This window comes from Onychomys torridus, chromosome 3, assembly GCF_903995425.1.
Source record: "Onychomys torridus chromosome 3, mOncTor1.1, whole genome shotgun sequence".
NCBI lineage: Eukaryota > Metazoa > Chordata > Mammalia > Rodentia > Cricetidae > Onychomys > Onychomys torridus.
In genome coordinates, this window is record NC_050445.1 from 39779662 (window position 1) to 39806354 (window position 26693).

At 43.1% G+C, this 26693-nt stretch overlaps 1 protein-coding gene across 1 annotated transcript in view; it reads left to right on the top strand.

The window, feature by feature from the left end:
* Positions 1 to 1142: 1142 nt before the first annotated feature.
* Zc3hc1 (zinc finger C3HC-type containing 1) overlaps positions 1143 to 26693 on the top strand; it is a 32420-nt gene continuing 6869 nt past the window's right edge. Inside the window, exons 1-8 of the mRNA XM_036182821.1 lie at positions 1143 to 1302; positions 3901 to 4012; positions 9717 to 9867; positions 10389 to 10472; positions 22477 to 22604; positions 23917 to 24071; positions 25692 to 25932; positions 26339 to 26551. Coding sequence (XP_036038714.1) covers positions 1157 to 1302; positions 3901 to 4012; positions 9717 to 9867; positions 10389 to 10472; positions 22477 to 22604; positions 23917 to 24071; positions 25692 to 25932; positions 26339 to 26551 — 1230 coding nt within the window. The 5' untranslated portion in view covers positions 1143 to 1156. The remainder of the gene's footprint in view (positions 1303 to 3900; positions 4013 to 9716; positions 9868 to 10388; positions 10473 to 22476; positions 22605 to 23916; positions 24072 to 25691; positions 25933 to 26338; positions 26552 to 26693) is intronic.

A 26693-nucleotide genomic window follows, 5' to 3' on the forward strand; every position in this document is an offset into this window, starting at 1 on the left:
CCTGGTCTACACAGTGAGATCCAGAACATGCTCCAAAACCACACAGAGAAACCTTGTCTCCACAAACAAAACAAAACAAAACTACAGGAAGGGCCCAGGGCTTAAGCTCAGTGGTAGAGTAGTGGAGTCAAGGGCTTGGTTTCGTTTACTCTGTGGCAAAGGGAAATGAGCAAATGTAAGACGGGAAAACAACTTGCTTGATGTCAAACTCTGTTCAGAACCACTTGTATCTAGCTGGGGGTGTAGCTCAGTGAAAGAGTGCTAACCTAGCTTGGGTGAAGCTGTGGGCTTGATCCTCCATCACTGCCAACAGAAGCAAAAACTGTGTAAATCTCTTTTTGTTCACTATTTTATCGACAGTTCCTAGTATATCGAGGCAGTGATTAATAAATGTTCGCTAAAGAAAGAGGTTGGTGTCAAAACCATAAGCTTTTTCCACTCATAACAATCCTAAGAAGTGTTTCATGAGCCCGGTGTGACGGCGTATGCTTTTAATACAGCAGAGGCAGGCGGATCTCTGCGTTGGAGGCCAACCTGGGCTACAGAGTGAGTTCCAGAAAAGGCGCAAAGCTACACAGAGAAGCCCTGTCCTAAAAAAAAAAAAAAAAAACCAAAGAAAAAGAGAAAAAAAAGGGTTTCAAGTTATTTGTTCTCGACTAAGGATCGCCGTTTCTTTACTTAGAAAACAATGAAATTTAAGAGAGTTGGTATGACTTATTTGCAGGCTGCAATTGAGTCCTTCATCCCTGCCAAACCTGGAGAGACAACGCTTTCAAAATCGTTTATTGTGGTGGCGTACACCTTTAATCCCAGGCAGGATCTCTGTAAATTCAGGAAGTGGAGTTCTGTAAGTTCGAGGCCAGCCTGATTTACAGACGCGAGTTCCAGGCCAGCCAAGACTGCACAGAGAGACCCTGCCTCGAAAACAAAAAACAAAACACACAAAAAATTATTAACCTAAATATGCTTACTCATCAGAGAAACAACCTACGTTCAGTCTTAAACATTATAGTCACTCTTAAATCATTTTAGATAACGAGGAAGGAGTGGGACCTGAGGTCAGTACTTTTGAGAGGCCGGAGGGGCGGGTCTTAACCCAGAACGGAAGTTCCTGAGCCTTCCGACGCGTGGGGACACAACTCAGGAACGGACCAAGATGGCGACTACCAGTGAGGGGCAGCTGTTTGCCGCCGGTATTGAAAAGACTTGGGGTGCAGTTGTTCGTTCCCCTGAAGGGACACCCCAGAAAGTTCGGCAGCTCATAAATGAGGGAATTGTCCCGGAAGAGGGAGGCACAGAAGCGTGAGTTCCCCAAGCTGTGCTTGGGCGCTGGAGGAGTGGCGGGGGCCCGGAGCAGGGGCGGGGACGCAGCGTACGGTAACTTCAATGCGTGACTTGGTGGCTGGGGTTGAATTCTTCATGGAATCTGAAAGAAGCTGGGCTTCTCTCATTTCTTGGCTTTGATAGCCTCCGGATGTACCTGAGGCCGCATCACTAGCGAAATTTTGTTAGAAGTCTGTTCTGAGGGAGAAGACTGTTAGCTGAATAAACAACCTGAATATTAATTAGGGTTCATGCGGTGGATTCTCAGAGTCTGGGGAAGCTTAGGAACCCCTTTTCCGAAGAACACTCTTAAGTGCATAAAGCAAATTTACACAGAATCAAAAATGAAGCCAAGTACACGGTTAAAGAAGTTATCAAGATAGTAAAGGGAAATTATGTGATGACATGCCATTTCCCTCCTTAATTAGTTAATGCTGGGCCGGGAATATAGCTAGCCTGGTGCGCACTAAGCCCAGGGTTTGATCCCTAGCACCACATTAAACCGGTAGTGGTGGCACACAGCTCTTAGCCTGTGGGAGGTGGTTCTGAAGTTTCAGGCCAACTTGAGGCTCTGTCAGAGAAAGGTGTGGGGAGGAAAGAGAGGGTAAGAGAGAGTTAAAGTGAGTAAAGTTTTTCTCTTGGTGACAAAGTCACAGATACTGCTTAGACTACAGTGGGTTCTTTTTTTTTTTTTTTTTTTCCCAGAGCTGAGGACCGAACCCAGGGCCTTGCTCTTGCCTACCACTGAGCTAAATCCCCAACCCCGGGTTTGTCTTTTCTTAACCTTGAACTTGAAGCCATGAGATATTTCTCAGAGATCCATGAAATAAACGTTATTTAATTCCCATCTAGGTTTAGGGATCTTCTGATCCCCCATAACGCCATCTTCTTGAGGCTCTTTGTAAATCTCTGAGGAAGATTCTTGGAATAATTTTATTTCTTCCAAGTCACAGTTATTGGCGTTATCTTATTGAGAAAGAGGTTTTTAGCTAAGCATGGTGGCTTACACTTGTAATACCATGTTTGGAAAGCCTGAAGCAAGAAGGTTGTCAATTCTGGGTCAGCTTGTTATATAGTGAGTTCCAGGGCCAGCCTCTGTTACAAAAGGAGACCCTGTCTCTAAACCAAACCAGAGCTAGTCAAGGGGGCTCAGTAGATAAAGCACTCACTGTGAAAACCTCTCCCCAGAACCCACTAAAGGTGGAAGGAAAGAACTGATTCCCCAAACTCACACCTCATGCATGCATGTATAAAAAAGTAAAACAAATTAGCAAGCAAACAAATGGTTCTAGTCCCCAGGAGGGACATTGGAGGCTGTTGGCATGTCTTTAACTGAAAATGTTTGGTTTGTTTCTTTCTTTTTTTTGGGGGGGGGGGCTTTTCAAACAAGATTTTTTTATATAGCCTTGGCCTTCTGTAGACCAGGCTGATCTCCTCACAAAGATCTCCCTACCTCTGCCTCCTGAGCATAGGGATCTAAGGCGTGTGCCACCACTGCCTGGTTTGTTTGGTTTCTTCTTGAAATAGATCTTGTCTTTGACGTGAATATCCTAATTGAGATAGGGAGAACAAGGGTCCAGATAGATAGCAATATCTAAGTTATTCTTTCTCATATGTAGAGTTAAATTTCTGGGCTAGCAGAATGGTTCATCAGGTAAAGGTGCTTGCCATATAAGCCTGGTGACCTGAATTCAAGCCCGGAACCCACATAAAAGTGGAAGAAAAGATCTGACTCTACAAAGTTGTTCTTTGACCCCCATATGAGTGCCCAGGAACATTCATTCATGTATATATCACACATGCACACATATGCGTGTGTATACACAGTAGTAACCCCAACACTTGAGAGGCTGAAGCAGGAGGATTGCTGTGAATTCCAGGCCAGCCTGGGTTACAGAGTGAGTCTCTGTCTCAAAAAAGAAAAAGAGCCGGGTGTGGTGGCACATGCCTTTAATCCCAGCACTCAGGAGGCAGAGGCAGGCGGATCTTTGTGAGTTTGAGGCCAGCCTGGGCTACAGAGCAAGATCCAGGAAAGGCACAAAGCTGCACAGAGAAACCCTGTCTCGAAAAACCAACCCCCCCCCCAAAAAAAAAGATTATTTTCTGAGGTGGTTTAAATTGTATTATTATTCAATACTTGATATTTTCTAGGGTTATCAAAAATATTATTTGAGCAGGGCTGTGGTGGCACACTCCTTTAATCCCAGCACTTGGGAGGCAGAGCCAGGCGGATCTCTGGGCTACCAAATGAGTTCCAGGAAAGGCGCAAAGCTACACAGAGAAACCCTGTCTTGAAAAACCAAAAAAAGAAAAAAAATTATTTGAGAACTGTGAATGAGCTAGGAGAATCTGGCTAAACTTTAAATTATTGTGACTGCCAGACTGAAGACTTTAGAGTCTATTTAATAAGTATTATGGAGAAACGGTATATTAAGCAGAGGAATGGACTGACTGAAAGGGTGACAGTTGAAATGACTTAGAAACTTAAAATCTAGTTTGGGTTTGATCTGTGATATGTGTAGATTTAAGCAGAGTAATACAGAGAAGGTCACTAACACTTCTATTACTTGGCTTCAGAAAGGACACATCGGCCACATTCCAGTCAGTCAATGGATCACCTCAAGCAGAACAGCCCCCATTGGAATCTACAAGCAAAGAAGCCTTTTTTCACAGAGTGGAAACCTTTTCTATATCCTTTTCAGTTCATGTAAGGGGGAACCTGCAGCAGAATTGTTACTCTGGAGTCCTATTCTGCTTACTCTGATCTTTTGTTCTTACTTTATGTGTGTGAGTATTTTGCCTAGAAGTGAATCACATGTGTTCAGTGCCCACAGAGTCCAGAAGAGGGCATCATTCCATCCCCTGGAATGGAGTTACAGATGGTTGTTACCCACCACATGCTGGGAATTGAACTGGAACCCTCTGGAAGAGCAGCCAATGCTCTTAACTGCTGAGTCATCTCTCCAGCCCCCCTTATTCTGATACTTTAAACCAAAGAATCAGTATTGGTAAGAACTTTTCTATGAAAGTTGCTGGAAGTTTTCCTGTGTCCTGCCAGGTCCCACAGCCACCCAGACCCAAGTAAACACACAGAGGCTCATATTAATTATGAACTGTATGGTCCATGGCAAGCCTCTTGCTAGCTAGCTCTTATATCTTAAATTAACCCATAACTTAATCTATGTATCACCACATGCTCCATAGCTTTACCTGCATCCCCATTACATGTTGCTTCTTGGGCGGCGGGCTTGCATTTTTCTCCTCTGCCTTTCTTCTCTCCGTATATCTTTCTGGATTTCTCACCTGCCTCTAAGCTGCCTTGCCATAGGCCAAACAGCTTTATTTATCAAACCAATCAGAGCAACACATATTCATAGCATACAGAAAGATATCCCACAGCAATATGTTATTGCTTAAATGATCATTTGAGGGATAAATCAAATCTTTTGGTTTGTGTGTTTTGTTTTTGAGACAGGGTCTGGAACTTGCATTCCAAGATCAGCTTCATAGTTCTTCTGTCTGCTGGGCAGATACATGGGAGCCACTGTGCCCAGCTGACCTTTTCTCTTTACAGAAGAACAAGACAACATGAAATCCTGAGAGAAGGGTGGCTACTGATGCATCTGTCTGTGTAGCATGTTTGCATGTGTGCTCTCACCCTTGATCTTTAACTCAGTCCTGTGGACATAAGTACTTTTACTGCCATACTGGTTTTCAGTGGATGGCAGTGCTGGGAATCGAACCCAGGGCCTCGTGTATGCCCGGCAAACACTCCACTGAGCTGTAGTCCCAGCCTTGTTATACTCATTTTACAGATGACAGAAAAGAACAAACACACACAACAGAGCAGGAAGAATGGTCACGAGAGCAGCCCACCCGACCAGCCCAGAACGTTCTGCCAGCAAGTAGAGGAGCCAGGACTGTGATCTGATTGGAAGCACACTGCTGTCTTGACAGTTTCTAGGTCCCTGGTGTATGTTAGTCACGGTTGCGTGACAAATCGCTCTAACATTTAGTGGCTTTAAACAACTATTATCACATAAACCCTGTGGACTATGAATCCAGACACAAACTAGTTTTAGTTTTAGGGTTTTTTTTTCCTTTTTTTGTTTTGTTTTGTTTTAAATTTATGTATTTACTTGTGTGTATGCTACAGGCAGGCGGAATCCCAAGGAGGCCAGAAGAAGGTATCAGATCTAAAGTAGGAGTTACAGGCAGTTGTGAGCACTTGATGTATGTGCTAGGAACCGAACTTGGGTCCCTAGAAGAGCAGCTGCAGGTATTCTTAGCTCTCTAACCCAATATGGTTTTTTCCAGGCAGGTTTTTTTCCTATATGGTCAGGTGGACACAGAACACGTTACATAGCCCTGGCTGGCTTTGAACTCATGATCTTCCTGCCTTTGCCTCTCTGATGTGGGGATTACAAATGTGTACCACTGTGCTCAGCAGTGTAGCAGAGGTTCAGGTTTCCTTACAGGCATCAGTGAAGGGCATCTAATGCAAGAGAGATAAGAGAGGCCCCGGGTCCAAGTTCACTTATGATTATTAGCAGGTTACTTTCTTGTTACTATCCCACTGAGGGCTGAGGGCTGCAGGCCTGTGCTGTCCAATGGGAATTAACCTCCCTTGGTGCCTTATTACGTGGGACTCCATTGGAACAGTTCACAACTTAGCAGCTGGCTTCCATCACAGTGAACAAGTGAAACAACAAGATGAAAGCCAGATTATTTTCTTATGAAATGTCTTGTTTGGTTTTTGAGATAGGGTCTCGCTATGTGGCTCTAGCTGTTTTAGAACTTACTTTATAGATCAGGCTGGCCTTGCACTCACAGAGATCTTCCTGGCTCTGCCTCCCAAGTACTAGGATTAAAGATGTAGGCCGCCAGGCCTGGCATTAAAAGCTCTTTTTAAAATTTAGTTTGTAGAGACATGTGTATGTTTGTGAATGTCTGTGTGCCATGGTGTACATTTGGAGGTCAGAGGACAACTTGTGGGAGTCTCTTCTCATTTCATCATGTGAGTCCCAGAGATAAAACTCAGATGATTAAGTTTAGTGGCAAGCACTTTTACCCACTGAGCCGTCTCACTGGCCCCACACTCATTTTTGTGACTTGATCTCAAAAGACAGCCCATCCCTTTTACCATATTCTGATTTTTTTTTTTTTAAATATCCAAAATGTGCTAATTGGGATGGTTCCCACTCTTCTTGAATCAGGTGCTCTTCAGTGCTGCTTCCTCCTGGAGAACATCCTTCTGTCAGCCTTGCTTCTCTGCCCTGGCCAGCGGGGTCTTCAACAGGGACCTAAAGGGAGGGCCGGGGAATGAGAGGGACAAGAGACACGAAGAATGAGAGCAAGACAGGATGTCTAATCAAGCTCCAGAATTTTATTTTTCTCTCAAGGCATAGATAGGTAGGCAGAGGGGGTTGTGAGTAGGAAGGGACTTAATTATGGGGGCTGCAAGCAGGAAGAGACTTAATTATGGGGGCTGCAAGCAGGAAGGGACTTAATCATGGGCTGTTAAGCCAGCAGGAAATGTTGCTCTGAAGGTTATCTGTCTACCCTTGTCTAACTGCCTAATTGCTTAACTGCAGCTCATTCACCTGATAACTGAGAAGAGGTTCTGGTATCTGTGGGAAGAGGTTCTGGTGCTATGGAGACTTAAGCAAGGCCTAGATCTGAGAAAAGAAGAGAGAAGCCCAAATATGGCAGCACGTGTGTCAAGGGTCGCTTAGGCTTATGGCTCCCATCATTTCTCCACCTGTGGTCTGACAGAGGACAGTGGAGTAGCCAATGCACACTGTCTGTGCATGACCAAAGATTGTGGTGATCTCACAGCACCCTGGGCATTTCACATTCCTAAAGTAGGAATGGGGCTCTGCACCAGGCGCTTTTTCTTGTGTCTCTTCTCCTCTTCTAGAGAGGGATGAAAGAGGCATGTTCTCTTAGGGAGGTCGTCTCCGCCGGAAAGGCCATATTCTGATTATTAAGACAAGGTGTGGGGTTGGGGGTCTAGCTCAGTGGTAGAGTGTTTGCCTAGCAAGCCCAAGGCCCTGGGTTCGATCCTCAGCTTTAAAAAAAAAAGAGAGATATTTCGCTATTCAGGATCAATAAATGTTTAAGGACATTTTCCTAGATACAAAATTAATGATGCTATCTGCTGCCAGGCAATGGTGGCACATGCCTTTAATCCCAGCATTCAGGAGGCAGAGGCAGGTGGATTCTCTGTGTTTGAGGCCAGCCTGGACTATAGAGCAAGTTCCAGGACAGCCAGGGTAACAAAGAGAAACCCTGTCTTGAAAAACCAGAGAGAGAGAGAGAGAGAGAGAAAGAGAGAGAGAGAGAGAGAGAGAGAGAGAGAGAGAGAGGTGCTGTCTGCTACTTAAACCACATGTACTAAAATGGGGTGTGGTGGTGCACACCTGTAACTCCAGCACTTAGAGACTGGAGAAGGAAAACCACACATGGAGACCAGTCTGGGATATATAGTGAGACCCTGTCAAAAAAGAAAATTAAAAGTGGGGCTAGAGAGGTGGCTCAGTGGTTAAGAGTGCTTACTGCTCTTTCAGGAGGCCCAAGTTCAGTTCCCAGCACCCACACTGGAGGCTCACAGCTGCTCACAACTCCAGCTCCAGGGAATCCAATGCCCTTTTCTGGACTCTGTGAGCACCTTATACAAATAATGTATTTATAGTACTAATTTATACATGTAGTCCATCATAATTAAACTTGGGGTAGAGCATAGCTAAGAATCTTTTCTGTTTCCCCATTGTATTAGAAAGTAGGTTGGACGTGGTACATCAGGAACATAGACCAGGGCTGTTGGGCCTTTGTGGTCCCTGGTCTCAGGTCCATCAGAGCGAGAGCTTCTGCGGCACTCTCAGGCCCTCGCATCTCAGGTTAAATGAAAGCAGGTGATGTCTGTCGTCGTTGTCCCAGTAATAAAAGAAGCTTTGTGTTGTGTGTTTCCAAGACGGATTCTCGGTGGCTGAACTCAGAGATCCACCTGCCTCTGCCTCCTGAGCATTAGGATTAAAGGCGTGACCCACCACTGCCCGGCCTAAATACATATAATTTTTTCAAGATCGGCTCTTACTATGTTGTGCAGGATGATTCTGTCCTTATGGGCCCAAATTGCCCTTCTGTCCAACCTTTTTAGTAGCTAGAATAATAGGCATGCTATAAAGTAAACATTTGAGTCTTTCTAGACAAAAGTTCATAATTTTTCCTCCCTGCTTATTACTTGTGCCCAGTGTCCTGAAAAGCATGTTCGTGCTTTAAAAATGCTCGCGAGGCTGTAGAGATGGTTCAGCGGTAAAGAGCCCTTACCACTCACTATTCCAGGATCTGCTTTCGATTCCCAGGACCCATGGAGCAGTTCACAACTGGTGAGAACACCAGTTACAGGGGTGCTTTCGCCCTCTTCTGGCTTGTGTGGAAACTGCATGCACATGATGCACAGTCATTCACGTAGGCAAAACACACATGCAAAATAAATGAATCTCCAAAAATTTAAATAAAAATAAGAGTGCTCTTTAGTGGCAGGAATGTTGGCTCACACCTGTAATCTTAGCACTGGAAGGGTAAAGCAGAAGGATTTTCAGGAGTTTGAGGCCAGCCCAGGCTACAGAGTGAACTCTACCCCAAAAACAAGACTCAGTGGCCGGAATAGTTACTGCTTAGGCATGAGGACCAGAGTTAGGATCCCAGAACCCACATAAAAGCTGAGTGGACAGGGCAGCCCACACGTAATCCCAGCGTGTGGGAAGCAGAGACAGGATCCCTAGAGCTAGCTAGCTAGCCAACATGAATGTTTATGTATCACATGTGTGCCTGGGGTCCACAGAGGTCAGAGGATGTAAGATCTCTTGGAACTGGAGTTACAGATGGTTTTTGACCCACTGTGTGAGTATTGGAATCTGAACCCAAGTCCTCTGCAAAAGCAGCAAGTGCTCCTAACTGCTGAACCATCTCTCCATCCCTGCCAGACTAGCTAAAATGGCAACCTACAGGCTCAGAGAGCCTTCTTTCTGCCTCTGTATATAAAGTGAACACATGTGTGCCCCTGCACATGCAAACAAGTACACATATGCGTGCACACATCACATATACACACACAAAATTAAAAGGCTTTGCCATTTTCTTTTTTGGTTTTTGAGACAGGGGTTCTCTGTGTAGCCCTGGCTGTCCTGAAACTAGCTCTGTAGACCAGGCTGGCCTCGAACTCAGAGATCCACCCGCTTCTGCCTCCCGAGTGCTGGGAATTGTATAGGTTATTGTCTTTACTATCTACTTCTAATGAGTGTATTCATTAAAAGTAGATTTGTTTAAAATGTGTTCAAGTTTTAATTGTTCTTGGTCTTCATATACATGGTTTTTCTTAACATGAATACTCGTTGAAATGGGCAGGGAAGCCCCCTGAGCTGTCTCCACTTATCTGTGCAAAATATGGCTGGGTCACAGTTGAATGTGATATGCTCAAGTGCTCCAGCTGCCAGGCTTTTCTCTGTGCCAGTTTACAACCAGCTTTTGACTTTGGCAGATGTAAGTATAGTTACAGATCACATTTTTCTCCACAGTCAAAGACACACGATCTGGTAACACAGTGGTAGAGTACTAGCTTAGGCCATCTGTCTGAGTGAAAAATGTGCCATGTTACATATGACAAGGTGAAGTTGTGATAGCCTTCTCCCTACCAGCCTCAGTTGTTCTGCTATGGAGTGGCCTTGATTTTGTGCTTTCTAGATAGACAGCAGTATGTTTACCTTTTAATTCCAAATTTGGACTTTCAGAGCAAAGAGAGGATACTCTGAAGGCCCGTGCTTTGGAAAGCCCTGCCTTCCAGGTTGCACAACATACTTCCTTTGTACCAACAAAGGATCTTAATTTCAAACTTTTTTGTGATAAGTATTAAAAAGATGTAATTGCCATTGTCTTCATCTTTTTAAAGGTATCTTAATTATTTAAATGTATGTGTGGTTAGATTTGTTCTCTTAAAGACTCTCAGCTCCTCAGATTTTGAATCTGTATAGTGTATAGTAATTGCTACCTCTTGTGGCTTTCAGATAAGGAACGATGTGCTGAGCTCAAGAAGTCCTTGTGCAGTGCCCATGAGAAGTTCTGTTTTTGGCCAGACAGCCCTTCTCCAGGTACACATTCTAAGGATTTTCTGTTTCTCTTGGGTCATCACATTTCTAATAGTGCCGTTTTCTTGTGAAAACCTGGTCTTTGAAGTTGCTTTTGTTTTCCTGTTTATGCTTTTCAAGACTTTGCATTTATTTATCACTAAACTTTTTATCCCAGGTTTGTCCTACCAGCTGTGTGTGTGTGTATGTGTATGTGTATGTGTGTAGGTATAGGTGGTCTTTTGAATCTTCACAAAGGCTGTTCAAGGTAGGTAATATAAACTCAGTTGTTTTAGACAAGGAAATTAAGAATTAGATCAGGAGACAGAGGCAGGTGGATTTCTGTGAGTTGGAGACCAGCCTGATCTACATAGTGAGTTCCAGAGGTCATAACATGAATTAGAGAGAAGCCTTAACTGTGATTTACCTGATTCTAAACTCTGCTTTTCCGCTGTATTAAACAGCTCCATGTTCTGCCTTGGCTTCCTTTGGAAGGTATACTTAGGTGGAGTTTCTCTATGTACCGGCAGTCGCTCCTATGTAACCACACAGAGAGACTTATTATTAATTATAAATGCTTGGCCGATAGCTTAGGCTCTTTTTGTTGTTGTTGTTGATTTATTTATTATGTATACAGAAGAGGGTGCCAGATCTCATTACAGATGGTTGTGAGCCACCATGTGGTTACTGGGAATTGAACTCAGGACCTCTGGAAGAGCAGTCAGTGCTCTTAACCTCTGAGCCATCTCTCTAGTCCCAGCTTAGGCTCTTTTAACTAGCTCTTGTAACTTAAATTAACCCATTTCTATTCATCTTTGTGCTGCCTTGAGGCTTGTTGACTTCATCTTTGAACTTCTTCTGCATCTGGCTCATGACTCCCCAGATTCTGCCCTTCTTCTTCCCAGTGTTCTCTCTGCCCAGAAAATTCTGTGTAGCTATTGGCCTATCAGCTTTTTATTAACAATGAGAGCAACACATTTTCACTGTGTACAGAAGGGTTATTCTACAGCCTTTCCCTCTCTGTCTAAATACAAAAGGAAGGTTTTAACTTTAACGTAGTAAAATAACATATAACAAAAACAGTTTTCAAATAAGAATTACAGTTACAATATCCAGTCTATTTGTATTTGGCAAATTTAGATAATACATTCTATTATTTATCTTATCTTTGTGAGTCTAAAGTTTTATACCTAATTTACCTTTTTATCATAACTAGTTTTTAACTCCATCAAAGACCCCAGAAGGGTATAATGTTACCTAATGACAAGGACATCTGGCTTCCTGGACAGTTACTTAAAGTTCTTCTGTAACGTTGGGACATACATCTTTGGTCTAGAGGTCTGGGATATCTGACAGACATTTTTGAGAAGCAGGGGATTTTGAAGGACTGTCCTACCTTGTCTTGGCAAAGTTTGGCTGTTGCTTTCTTTTGTGTCCTGCTGGTCCAGTTTGGACAGTAAATTGTCAGCAGTTGAGGCAAGGGCAGTTTTTTTTTTCCCAAATGGCTAGCTTTTGCAATTAAAGAAAGCAAACTCCATACAGTTTATTCATTGCCCATTATCCTCTTTTGAAGCAAATTGGTGCTGTCAGGAGTAGACATGTCTCACTGTCATGAAAAGCCTTAGGTTATTAAACATATTAAATGCCATATTCTGTATGTCTTTGAAGTGTTTGAAGACCATCTGTCTATCTAAATATATCTCTATATGACCTTGAAAACATGCCTAATATTATTATAGATGACTAACTACTAACTTTTAATTTCTAATTATATATTACATTTTAAATGAGATGCATAAGCACAATACCCCAAACAAGAGTAGAAACATACAGCCGGGCAGTGATGACATGCGCCTTTAATCCCAGCACTCTGGAGGCAGGGCCAGGAAGATCTCTGAGTTCAAAGCCAGCCTGGTCTACAGAGTGAGTTCCTGGAAAGGCGCAAAGCTACACAGAGAAACCCTGTCTCAAAAAACCCAAAAATAAATAAACAAATAAGCAAACAAATAATAAATAAATAAAATAAAGATTAGAAACATACATATAGTATAGCAAAAATAACTTTAAATTTGTATCAATAAACCAAAATCCATACCAATGTAAAATATTTTGAGATTTTGTTTTTGGATTAAAGTAGATTCAATAATCTATCCTTTTTCCTATCATTCCTATATCATACCCCATTTTTTCTTTGCTTTTTTTTTTTTTAAGATCTTTATTGACAGATAATTCACATAGTATACAATTTTCCTGTTTGCAGAATTTGATAGACATTAGTCTAGCATCCTGATAGGCCCATGACACCATCACCACTTCCTGTTTTAGAGCATCGCTGTCTTCAATTTCTTTCTCTCCTTTTTTTTTTGAATGCGGAATGCTGTTTATTGAAGGAAGAGGGAGGAGGTCTTAAATACAGGCTTACAGCACAATGGGAGAACGGGTGGGGGGGGCAGAAGTTTGCTTCCAATGTTTTACAATCTTGCACCTAACCTGTTAAAGGCCCCATATGCAGGATACACAGACAAGGAACTTCCCTTAAGCATTCAGGAGGTGGAATCTCACAGGGAATTAGCATAGGGAGGATATCAAGGTCAAGGTCAGCAAGCAGGGCAACAGTTACCCAAAACAGGGGGCCAGGGCCCTACAGGTCCCCCCTTTTACTAAAAAAATAAGCTTCTGACTTAGGTTGCATGGGACATCAGCAGGTCACCTTACCCGTCATGAAGACACCTGTCCATCCAGGCCCTTTTTTCTTTTAGAAAGAACTTTGAATTTAACTCCTGTCTAGCTCTTTTTTTTTTTTTTAACTATGACCAATAGCAACTTGTAACCACCCCCCTACAAACAATGACGAACATTCATAATCCATTGAATAACCAAAAGTCATCCATGCCCCATCTCTTGGGAATGTGGTCGTTGTTATCTAGACTACTTCCTATTGTTTGTGGGCTCTAGTATCTTTGGGGGAACCTTGAGAAAATCAGGGTAATTGTTAAGACTTGACTGGAATATTCTCTGAGGCTGGATCATCTCATCCAACAGCCTTGAAGCTGTTTTAGATGCTGGATCATCTCCTGGGCCATCCATTTTTATTGGTATTTGGTCCCCTTACTCTGAAAATATATAAACTTTTAAAGGTAGCATACTTATCTGCATTAATACAGGTATAGACTGTGCATTGTACACAAGTCAGCCAAAAATGATTTTTTGTTTCATGTTTGAGCAGGTAAAATATATATCATGTGTCTTGTAGTTCTTCTAGATTTATTTCTTTGTGAATGTAGTCAGGATTTTCAGGGGGGTCTTCCTCAATCAAACCTGATCCATGTCAACCTGAAATGAATCCACAGCCTGTGGAAATCACATTCCTGTGGAAATAAAAGCATAACCTCTTCCCCAAAGTAACATATCATTTGACTTTCATTTTGAAGTCAAGACATTTTTAAAATATATAGATTGGTTTAATCTAGTGTGTCTTAGCAGCTGTTATTCCTTCATTAACAATCAAAAAAATCTAAAGACAACAAAATAACATGCATAATCCAGGCTCTCTTTGTATTTCCCATCTTTATGTGGCTTATTATTATTATTTATTTTACTTTACTCCTTTTTTAAGGACTTGACTTTATTATTTTTAAACTTTTTATTTATTTATTTTATTTTTATTTATGTTTTTGCTGGAGCTGAGGATCAAACCCAGGGCCTTGTGCTTGCTAGGCAAGCGCTCTAAATCCCCAACCCCTAAAATATTTTTTAATCTATGACTGTATATACCTTTTCTCTTTTGTTTCCCAGACCTATGTATATTTTTAAACACACTGTTCCCTATTTACATCTGGATCTGTCTTTACTGAGCATCTGTATTGTTCTTTGATCACATGAGATGAATCTTAAACTGCTGTCAGCTGCAGGCACTGCTCAACTTAGTGTATGGCAGCTGGCTCCTCCCAGTGGTTCCCTGAGAGCTTAGCCATGGAGGTACTGGTGGGAGCAATGTTTACTGCCCCAGCTCGGGGAAGTTGTTGGGTACACATTGTCACCGAGTAGTGTACTGCATGCTTCTCATAAACCCCATTTAAGTGTTCTGGAGCAGAGCCTCTTAAAAGAGCCATGCCTGTGTCTGCCAATAGCACTGAGCCAAGGAAGTGTCCTTAAAGGAGCCATACTGCTGTTTGTTGCTAGTATTGGGCCTACCCTAGAAAAGGCGGTTATCAGGAAGCGTCATTTTTTTGTGTACTTAGAATCTTTTTTTAAGCTTTGTTAGATCTTATGTGGAAATTCTGACCCCATGTTGGAATGCCATATGTAGGCAGACTTTTCTTTACTCCCCAGCCATTTCCCAAATAACCACACAGAAACTTATTCTAAATTATAAATGTTTGGCCAATAGCTCAGCTTGTTACTAGCTAACTCTTACATTTTAAGTTAACCCATATTTCTTATCTATGCTCTGCCACGAGGCTTGGTACCTTTTCTCGGTACAGGAAGTTCATCTGTCTCTCCGAGTCTCCTTGAAATTCTTAAAATTCTTCCTCCTTCTTCTTCCCAGCATTCTCTTAATCTGTTTCTCCTGCCTAACCTTATCCTGCCTAGCTGTAGGCTAGTCAGCTTCTTTATTAAATCAACCACAATGACATAGGAATATTCCACAGCAGGTATATAAGTAGTAATAGCAGTGGCGGTTAACAGGGTTTGGTAACCACAGAACGCCAGGACTTCCAACTGACCATACACCAAATGAAGGTGATACAAACCTAGAGCTTAATTACAGTAAAGCAGTGTGTAACAACCCTGAAGTAAGGATAAACCCAAGCCTGCCCCTGCAGGAGTCAAGAGAAACCAGGTCCTGTGTCCTCCCTACAATAAGGACCATGCAGGACAGTCTTTGTTATATCAGACTACGATACGTATACAGAATACTGCTGAATAAGAGACCCCAAAATGTACTATCAACTGGGAGTTTTGTTTTTTTGGGTTTTGGGGTTTGTTTGTTTGTTTGTTTGTTTGTTTTGAGACAGGGTTTCTTTGTAGCTTTGCTGCCTGTCCTGGATCTCACTCTGTAGCCCAGGCTGGCCTTGAACTCACAGAGATCCACCTGGCTCTTCCTCCCGAGTGCTGGGATTAAAGGCATGAGCCACGACCACCCTGCTGGGAGTTTTAAGAAAACATTATTTGATCATATATGTGTGTATTCACATATTGAGGCCAGAGGTTAACTTATGAAAGATTTTTTTCTCCTTCCCCCATATGAAGCCCAGGGATTAAACCCAAGTTTGACTTGGTGGTATGTGCTTTTACTCACTGAACACTCTGACTGGCCCTCAGCTGAGATTTTTTAAAGTATTCTTTTGTTCAGCTGACACATCTCTGCTAAGTAAACAGATTCAACAGCAGAGCCCTCTGGTGGAAGATCTCTCCAAGTCCAGGTACAAGCTTCCTCAGTGCTGATCATTCATCTGTGTTATGGTTACTGGTCAGTGACATCTAGGTATATTGTTCTGTTTTCAGAAGGAGGGTTCAAGCTGATTCCAAGGTTACTGTGGCTAGGAATATTCCATGACCACCAACAGAAAAGCCAATCAGAAATGACTAGATTTCTCTCTCCTGATTACATCATTAAAGTGGAAGTGACTGTAACACAGGGATTTTCCGTCTCTGGTCTATTTTCTTTTCCCCTGTGTAGTGTAGCCCAGCTCAGTCCTGTGCAGATGTGAGGTTATCTCTGATCAGCCACCAAGGCTCTCTTTAGGGTTTGCCTGGACATCTGTTGGTGGTTCCCAGCTCCTGTTACTATATGCTGTTTTCTAGATCCACGTACAACTTGACGCTCCTTGAAGAACTTCTAATCTAGAGCTCTTTGATCATGACTCATTTCAACTACCTCAACATTTCTGCTAATATTATAGGTAACTGGTACTCAGCAGTACAAAGCTGAACTCTATCTAATACCTAAAAGTTTGCTCTAACCTTCCCATCCAGTTATTTTTACAAGAAATTTGAAGTCCATTTTATTATCTTTATGCTTTTCTTTTTTAAAAAATTACTTATTTATTTACATGTATGGGTATTTTGCCTACATGTATATTTATACACTTTCTACCGTGGGAGGGCATTGGATCCCCTGGGACTGGAGCTATACACAGTTGTTCAGTTCCATATGGGTTCTAGCAGTCAAACTTGGATCCTCTGGAAGAGCAGCTATAAACAGAGGCTTTTTTCTGTCCGGCCTGTCCTGTGGCCACTTGTAAATAATCATTTAGAGGCTTGATATTCATTACAAAACATTTGTCCTATTGCTCAGGCTTATTACTAACTAGCTCGTACAACTTAGAGTAAGTAACCCAATTCTATTCATCTACGTATTGCCACGTGGCTGTGGTGTTGCCGGTCTGCTGGCATCTTGCTCCTTGGGCAGCTGGGTGGTGTTTGTCCCTGACTCCACCTTCTCCCTCTAGCTCTGCTTTGATTTCTCACCTGACTCTTATCCTGCCTTGCCATAGGTCAAAGCAGCTTTATTTATTAACCAATGGGAGTAACACATATTTATAGCATACAGAAGGACATCCCACATCAAGCAGCCATTGCTCCTAACCACTGAGCCATCTCTCCAGCCCCTTTTTTGTTGTTTTGTTTTATCTCAGACAGGGGCTCACAGTGTCAGCCTAGCTGGGCTGAAACTCGATATATAGACCAAGCTGGCCTTGAACTCTGATCTACCTACAACTGCCTCTCCCTCTGCCTCCCAAGAGCTGTAATTAAAGATGTGTGCCAGGCCAGGGCTGGAGAGATGGCTCGGTGGTTAAGAGCACTGGGTACTCTTAAGGAGGACCTGGGTTTGACTCCTACCACCCACATGGTGGCTCACAACCATCTGAACTCCAGTTCCAGGAGCTCTTTCATCCTCTCTGACTTCCACAAGCACCAGCCATGCATGTGGAGAACTTAACAGACATGCAGGCAAAATACTCACATACATAAAAATAAAACTAAAAACATACTTTTTTAAAAAGCCTGGCCATTGTTTTCCTTCCTTCCTTTTCTTTCTTGCCTTTTGGTTGTTTATTTTGTTTGTTCTCTAAAGATTTATTTTATGTGTATGTGTGCATACATAAAAGTATGTAGGTACACTACAGGTGTGCAGGAGTCCTGGGAAGGCACAACAGACACCAGATCCCTGAAACTGAAGTTACAGACAACTTTACCATCATGTGGATGCTGGGAACTGAACCTTGATCCTCTGCAAGATCAGTCAGCATTCTTAACTACTTGCCATCTCTCCAGTATACCCATTCTTTATTGGTTTGTTTGTGTTTTTTTGTTTTGTTTTGGGGGTGTTTTTGAGATAAGGTCTTACTATGTAGCTCTGGCTGTCCTGGAACTCACTATGTATACCACACTGGCCTTAAACTCATAGATATCCTTCTGCCTCTGCCTCCCAAGTGCTGGGATTAAAGGTGTGCACCTCGATGTCTGGCTGGTTCTTTTGGTTTGTACTCAGGTTGTCCTAGGACTCACTATGTAGGCTGCCTAGAATTTACTATGTGGCCAGGATGGCCTTGGCTTCTTGGTAATCTCTTCTACAGCCTCCCAAGGCTGGGATTACAGGAATGAACCACCATACGTAGCTTTTTTTTTTTTTTTTTAAAACAACCTTGTCCTTACTCTTCCTCCAAAGATCTCAGATATAGCTTCCAATAATATCATCTGTTAGTTTGGCTTTTTAATATTTAGGTAACTTTTATGTGGAGAAAGGACTATTTGTACTTAGTTATATGCCAATGGCTAATCTACTGGGCATTCCTAATGAATATAATTTGTTGGGGTTTGTTTTAGTTTTTGAACCAGGATCTCATATCATCCAGGCAGTCCTTCTACTCACCACACAGCTAAGGATGATCTTGAACTCCTGATCCTCCTGTCTATGAGTATTGGGACTGTAGGCATGTGCTACCAGGACCTGGCTAATAATTACAGTTTTTATGGTAATTTTTCTAATATTCATTAATAATAATAAATTAAAGCCCTTTAAATATTTTAAATGAGTTACAATTTACTAGAACTTAATATTTTATATATGTGCATTATTTAAACTGTATACAAATGCATTAACTATAAAGCATATTTAAGCTTATTGTAAAATGTGTTGTCACCCTGCTTTTTTGTTTTGTTTTGGTTTTTGAGACAGGTTCTCACTATGTAGTTCTGGCTGTCTTGGAACTAGCTCTGTAGACCAGGCTGGCCTTGAACTCAAGGAGCTCTACCTGCCTCTGCCTCCCCAGTGCCTGCTGCACCTTTTTTTTTTTTAAGATTTATTTATTATGTATATAGAAGAAGGTACCAGATCTCATTAGAGATAGTTGTGAGCCTCCATGTGGGTGCTGGGACTTGAACTCCGGACCTTTGGAAGAGCAGTCGATGTTCTTAACCTCTGAGCCATCTCTCCAGCTGCACCCTGCTTTTTAATTAACCAGATTAGAAGAGCCTTTTCTGTCTTCATCTTTCCTATGTAATCTCTCACTCTCTAAATGTATTTTCCCAGCACTCAGAAACGCAAAGGGACTGTTGAATGTTTGAGGCCAGTCTGAGCTACAGTGTGAAAACCTACCTCAAAACACAGCCCCACAAATCTTTTTCTGTGTTTTGTTTTTGTTGAAGAATAACTTACTGAATTCCCTAGAAGGGAACAGGGCTCTGGGCAGTAACTGAAATGCTCCCTTCTCATTTTTGGTCTCTGGGAGAGCATCTTGACATGTAGTTCTGATGGTGGTTCTGGCGCTTACTATGTAGACCAGGCTGTCTTTCTGAACCTGCCACAGTGAGCTTTGGGGGCTGCAGCAGGCATGCGTGCATCCCTCTGCCCATCTGTGTTTTCACTCCTTTTGAGAGAAAGAACGTCTTCTGTAGCTCAGACTGTCTTTAAACGTGAGCCAGTCCTCCTGCCTCAGACTCCTGAGCACTCGGAGTACAAATGTGCACCACTCTGCCTGGTGGGTGTTTTTGTTCTTTTCTTTTTAAATTTTTGTATTAATTGGGTTTTGAAATTTTATGTGTATGGGTGTTTTGCCTGCATGCATGTCTGTGTATCATGTGTGTGCCTGGTGCCTGAAGAGGCGAAAAGAGGGCAGTGGATCCTCTGGAACTGGAGTTACAGACAGTTATGAGTCACCACGTGGGTGCTGGGAACCAAACCCAGGGCCCCTGCAAGAACAAGCCCCCGTGCCTGGGTACCAGACATCCAAATCGGGCCTCAGCTGTCACAGCAGGACTTTACTGCTTCAGCCATCCTCTTAGTCCACAGAGTTTTCTGATGATGTTTTGAGATCATATAACATTTGCTCTTTCCCATTCTCCCTCCAAGCCTCCCACGTATACTTCTTGCTGTCTCTCAAATTTATGACCTTTTTCTCTAATTGTTGGTATGTGCATGTGTGTATGTATTCTTAAAAATATAAATAAAACCTTCCCAGTCTGTATAATGTTACTTTAATAAAAAGATTTACTGGCCGGGTGGTGGTGGCACACGCCTTTAATCCCAGCACTTGGGAGGCAGAGCCAGGTGGATCTCTGTGAGTTCGAGGCCAGCCTGGGCTACAAAGTGAGTTCCAGGAAAGGCACAAAGCTACATAGGGAAACCCTGTCTCAAAAAAGATTTACTTACTTTATGTGCATTGATGTTTTGGCTGCATGTCTGTCTGTGTGAGTGTGTCATGTCAGATCTTGGAGTTGCAGACAGTTGTAGCTGCCATGTGGGTGCTGGGAATTGAACGTGGTCCTCTGGCCAGTGCCCTTAACTGCTGGGCCCTCTCTCCAGCCCTGTAATGTTACTTTTATGTGTGTTTTCAGGTCTGGCCATTTGGAATTGTGTAACCAATTCCCTGGGGAAGATGATTTCTCCTGCTCTCAGCATTCCTTGGTTGCCTGGAGTCCTTTGTGTAGAGTTGAGGCCTCCTGATCTTCCCCTTCCTTGTTAGCATGTCTATTGGGTCATCTTTGTTGAGATATTGTCTAGGCAGCCATGTTGGTGAGACTTAATGGGGGTATCTTCGCTGATATTTCTTTTTTTTTAACTTACTATTATGTATACGGTGTTCTGCCTGCATATATGCCTGCAGGCAGAAGAAGGCACTGTCATTACAGATGGTTGGGAGCCACCATGTAGTTGCTGGGGATTGAACTCAGGACCTCTGGAAGAGCCGTTAGTGCTCTTAACAATTGAGCCATCTCTCCAGCCCCCTTTTCTGATATTTCTGTCTTCTCTGAGATACAACCCCACAGAAAATGTGTGTTCTTCTGTTTCTTGCAATCTTTCTAGTCCCTCTTTAGAAGAAATCCCTGAGCCTTAGGAATACTATTGTAGATATATCAGTTGGGACTGGGCTCCACACCCTGCATTTTGATGGATCATGGTTTTCTGGTTTGGTCTCTGTTGCAGAGAGAACTCCACTTATCTGTGGGACAAATAATTAGAATATAGTTAGGGATTGTAGTGGCTTTGTAAAGCGATGATTATTCCCCTCCAAGATCTGTGCACTAGTCCTGGGTACTTGGCTAGGTTTCCTGTACCTGGCATGATTTCCTTTTTGTTGAGCAGGCCTTAAGTACAATTAGAGAGCTGTTGACCATGGGCAACGTATGGGTGTGACTGCTGTACCCTTGGAGTTATGGCGCCATACTGGTCATTGTTGTGGTTCATAGGCGTCATAGCTGAGTAGGACTGTTGGTTTCTTCCCTCCTTTGGAAGTTTGCAAGGCACTTTCTGGAACCATGAAAGCTGGTCCTCAGTGGGGAGGCTTTCAGGTCAACTCCAGGCTTGGGTCTCTGGGACTTGTGTCTGAAGTGCCTGGTGTCTTCAGCAATAGGAATTTACCTTCTAATTCAACTCACAATTTGATAATTGTTATAAAATATTGTTTTTTAAATTTCTGTCTGATGATTCCAATCTTCTACCTCAGGGATTGTTTTGATTCTTCCCTGATTTTTCTAAAAGTAACTATTTTATACATAAAGAGAAGTACAAATAGTTCATAATTAAATGCTTCCCACCTGTCACCATCTTCATTAATTAAAATTTTTAGCCCATCTCCCCCTGGGGGGGGGGGGGCTGTAGTGCTGGGAAGGAACCCAGGACCTTGCCCATACAAGGCCAGTGCTCTGCTACCAAGCTACACTCTGAACCCCAACTTCTAGACAATCTTGTTTTTTCAGTTTTTCTCACAACCTCAACACTCTCTGCATTGTTTTGAAGTTTAGTCCTGGGGGCTGGAGAGATGGCTCAGTGGTTAAGAGCACTAGCTGCTCTTCTAGAGATTCTGAGTTCAATTCTCAGCAACTGCATGGTGGCTCACAGCTATCTTTAGTGGAATCTGATACCTTCTTTTGGCATAAAGTTGAACACTCATATACATAAAAATAAATTTAAAAAAATGTTTTTCTTGAGCTGAGGATCGAACCCAGGGCCTTGTGCTTGCTAGGCAAGTGTTCTACCACTGAGCTAAATCCCCAACCCCCCAAAATTTTTTAAGCTGGGCGGTGGTGGCGCACGCCTTTAAATCCCAGCACTGGGGAGGCAGAGCCAGGCGGATCTCTGTGAGTTCGAGGCCAGCCTGGGCTACAGAGTGAGTTCCAGGCAAGGCGCAAAGCTACACAGAGAAACCGTGTCTAAAAAAACAGAAAAACAAAACAAAACAAAACAAAAAATGTGTTTTGAAGAAGCTCAGTCCTACTTACAGGACTTTGAATATTCCTTTCTCCCCCCAGTTTCCTTCCCAGGCAGGTATCACTTTCTCCCTCCCCAGTTTCCTTCCCAGGCAGGTACCAATTGCAGATAGCTTTTTGGTTATGGTGCCACTTTGTGTCTGCTTCTTGGTCCTGGGATTTGGTCTGGCTTGAACCTGTGCAGGTCTCTGTGGGCTCATATATAAAATGATAGTTTAATATCATCAACTATTCATTTACATTTCTCTAATTGCTGTATTCATGGTCTTTATTTTTCACTCCCATCTAATCTCTCCATTTATTTTTCCCATAGATAGATTTGGGATGTTGCCACTGGGTGAGCCTGCTGTCCTTGTCAGTGAGTTCCTGGACCGGTTTCAAAGCCTTTGTCATTTAGACCTCCAGCTTCCTTCCCTGAGGCCAGAAGACTTGAAAACTATGGTGAGTTTTTCTTGGCTAGTTTGCAGTGGCCTCCTGTTGCCCACAGCTTTTGCCTGTAAGTCCTCATTTGATTGACAAGAGGATGCAGAGTGTTGGGAAGAAAGGCAGCAGTAAGTGATCTGTGTAAACAGTTAGATAGGGGGCTTTAAATGCCCCCCCCAATCACATATGTAGCTCTAGGGGGCCTGGAACTTATGTGAACCAGGGTGCCCTAGACTCACAAAGATCCACCTACCTCCACTCTACTTTGTAAGTGCTGGGATTAAAGGCCTGTGCCCTCATATCCAGCCCTACAAATTCAATTTTGTCTTGATTTGTTACTTAAACTGCTTATTGCATATCATTTTCCAGCGCTACAGTGTAATTGGAGGCTTTTCTCTGTACTGCCTAGCATCCATTTCCAAATGATCACTCAGAGGCTTATATTAATTATAAATGTTTGGCCGATGGCTCAGGCTTATTACTAGCTAGCTCTTACATTTAAATTAACCCATATTTCTTATCTATGCTTTGCCACTTGTTACCTCATTTTCTATACATCTTGCTTCCTCAGTGGCCAGTTGGTGTCTGCCTGACTCCACAGCTCTCTTCTCTTCCTTAATTTAGTTGTCCCGCCCATACTTCCTGCCTGACTACCAGCCAGTCAGCTTTATTATTAACAATAAGAGCAACACACATTCATAACCTACAAAGGATATCCCTCAGCACTACAGGACAAAAAATTCTCTTCTGGTGACTAGAAACGTAGTTACACTCTCTCTTCTCTGTTGCATTTTGCCAGCCCTTGTCTTCTGTGAAGACACCTGTATTGTAGGCAGTAAAAACTGATCATTTGCTTCAAGTTGACTCTGTTAGGGCTTCTATCACCAAGCAGTTGACCTCTGTTTGTTCTTAGAAAAGTCAGCCTGACCTTCACCAAGGTAGCCCCACCCCCCCCCCACCCCCTATCATAGTGCTTTATTATCTACAGGCCAAAAATCAAGACTGTCAAGTTTGTTCTGTCAAAAGTAAACTCAGTGGTAGGTCAAGACATAAATAGTAATGTTTTTATTATTTGGCTTCAAAGTTTACAAGTTTTAGATAAAATCTACAATTGATAAGTTGAGAGCCATTTAATACTTAGAAGGAAAGCTGCTACCTTTTTCAGTCGGCAATTTAGGTAGCTAAATTCTGTGTGACACCTTAGACCTGCCCTAGAGCATGTCTCCTGTGAAGACGCTGTCTTCGAGTCATGGCGTTCCCCAGCCCATGTGGTTATTGTGAGTGCGTTTTCTTTCTGTGGAGTTGCTTTTTAACCTTGGTTCCTTTGCAGTGCTTGACAGAAGACAAGATCAGTGTTGTGCTGCACCTGCTGGAGGATGAGCTCGATCACCAAACTGAGGATAAGGAAACTACAAGCAAACTGGGCTCGGACATGCAAGTCCACGTCACTGCCTGTGTTCTCTCTCTGTGTGGCTGGGCATGCAGGTTAGTGAGGGCTGCCAAGAACATGAATCAGGACAGCAGTCACTGTCACTGCTTAGAAACCACATGTTTCCTTTGAGAGAACAAAAAGAGAAATTGGGGGGCTGGAGAGATAGCTCAGCAGATAAGAACACTGGAGTGCTCTTCCAGAGGTCCTGAGTTCAATTCCCAGCACCTTCGTGGTGACTCACAACCACCTGTAATGGGATTTGATTCCCTCTTCTGATGTGCATGAAGACAGGGCACTCATACATAAAATATGTGAGTAAACAAATCTTAGAAGAGAGAGAGAATATGGAGTTGGGGAGGGATAGAGAAGTGGGTAAGAATCAGCAGCAGTGCTGAATCAATGCTATCCTGGTGTTCGTACCTGAGTTTTTTTTCCTTGGGCAGCCTCCTCCTAGCTAGGAACTTATGTTCCCATAAACAGTGCAGCTCTTTCTAAAAGCAAAGGAACATAGTGCCCTATTTTTAGAAAGGGAGAAAATTAAGTTTAATTGACAAAAATTGCCAGAGGATACGCCATCTGGAGCCCCTAGCCCACCGTTGGCACTCCCATTCCAGTTTATTGACGTTGACTCTCACGGAAAGAAGGCTGCCAGGACCAGTCTGCTTTACTTTAAACATTTGCTTTTTACGTTTCTTTTGTGTGTGTATGGAGTGCCCATACCTGTGCATGTGAGTGGAGGAAGGTCAGAGGAAATCTTTGAGAAGTCAGTTCTCTATTTTTGCCATGTGGGTTATGAAGATTGAACTCAAGTTGTCAGGCTTGGTGGTAAGCACCTTTACCTGCTGAGCCGTCTTGCTGGCCCTTGATTTACTTTAAAAAAAAAAGGGGGGGGGGGCAGACAGTAGTGGTGCTCGCTTTTAATCCTAGCCCTTGAAAGGCAGAGGCAAGCAGATCTCTGAGTTTGAGTCCAGCCTGGTCTACAGAGCTAGTTCCAGGACAGCCAGTACTACACAGAAAAACCCTGTCTCCAAAACCAAAAAGAAAAAAAAGTGTTTTTATTTATGTATATGCGTCTGTGTCTGTGTGCAAGTACCTCAGAGACCAGGAGAGGGCCTCAGTGTTACAGGCTGTGCGGCTGCTGGGATCCAAAACTTGTGTCCTCTGAAAAAGCATCAAGTGACCTTAACCTTTGTCTCTCCAGGCCTTCTGTGCCACCGCCACCGCCACCACCACCACCACTGTTTACTTTAATGAACTTTCTTATCACTGAGTGGGGCAGGGGTATGCCTGTAGTCACAGCGCTTGGGAGGATTTATCATGAATTCGAAGCCAGCCTGGGCTACAGAGTGAGACCCTATCTCAAACAAACAAAATAAGTAAATAAATGTGCTTTTTTTGGTAGATTAAGGAAAGGGTTTTAAGAGGAACAGGAGTTTATAAAACATACTTCACAATGTCTTTAAACATACCAAGACCCTAAGATCTCTTTGAGGAGGTAATGTGGGAGTTGGTGAATGTCAGGTCCTAAGAGTTCAGGCTCTAAGAGTTCATGGTTCTCAGTCCACTGGCCCACTGTAGAGAATGTTTGCTGAGATAAAACAGCAATCATTACACTTAGTCACATAGAAATGTCATCTTTAGAAATACCCACTTTCTTTCCTGTTCCTTCCTAGTTCTTTGGAACCTACACAGCTTCCCCTGATATCATGTTCCCAGTGTATGAGGAAGGTCGGTCTCTGGGGCTTTCAGCAGATTGAATCTTCCCTGACGGATCTGGAGGCTTCCTATGGCTTGACTAGCTCCCCGATTCCAGGTGTGGAGGGTCGGCCTGAGCACTTCCCTCTGGTGCCTGAGTCTCCTAGGCGGATGATGACCCGAAGCCAAGATACCACAGTTTCTCCCAGCTCCGAGCAGGTATCAGCTCCTTTAGGGTGCTGTTGTAACAGCAGGTTGGAAATTGATGGGAGGCTTCACTTTAAACTCTCTCAGAGCTGGGCGGTGGTGGCACACACCTTTAATCCCAGCAGAGTGAGTTCCGGGACAGCCAGAGCTCCACAGAGAAACCCTGTCTCAAGAAAAAAAGAACCCTATCAGTAAGACTGTCCTATCACGTTTCCCTTCACAGATGGAGAAGCTAAGTTTGTTATAGAAGCTAAGTATAGAAATACAATAGTCTTTGAAGAATTTAGTTATGTAGGCAGTTGAAATACTAAATTTATATATCAAATTCAGAATACCGTGTTTCACATGCTTCTAGGAGTACTCAGGCTAAAACTATTAACATCATTCATATTCTTCCATTGCCTTTCTTTTTCTACAGTCTGAAAAAAGTCCAGGTCTCATTGTCTCCCGAACCCGGAGCTGGGACTCTTCCAGTCCCGTTGACAGGCTTGAGCCAGAGGCAGCCAGCCCCACCACCAGGAGCCGACCAGTGACCCGGAGCATGGGAACTGGAGATTCTGCTGGCTTGGAAGTTCCCTCCAGCCCTCTCCGGAAAGCCAAGCGAGCTCGCCTCTGCTCTTCCGGCAGCTCGGTGAGTCTGTCTTTGTAGGTAGTCATGATCACATAAATAGCAGAAGGTGCCTCTTTGTGCATGGGGAGAAGCAGCCACAGCCCTCCCTGGATTCTGTCCAAAAGTAAGTTTCGTGAGTGTAAAGATGGGACAGTTCATAACT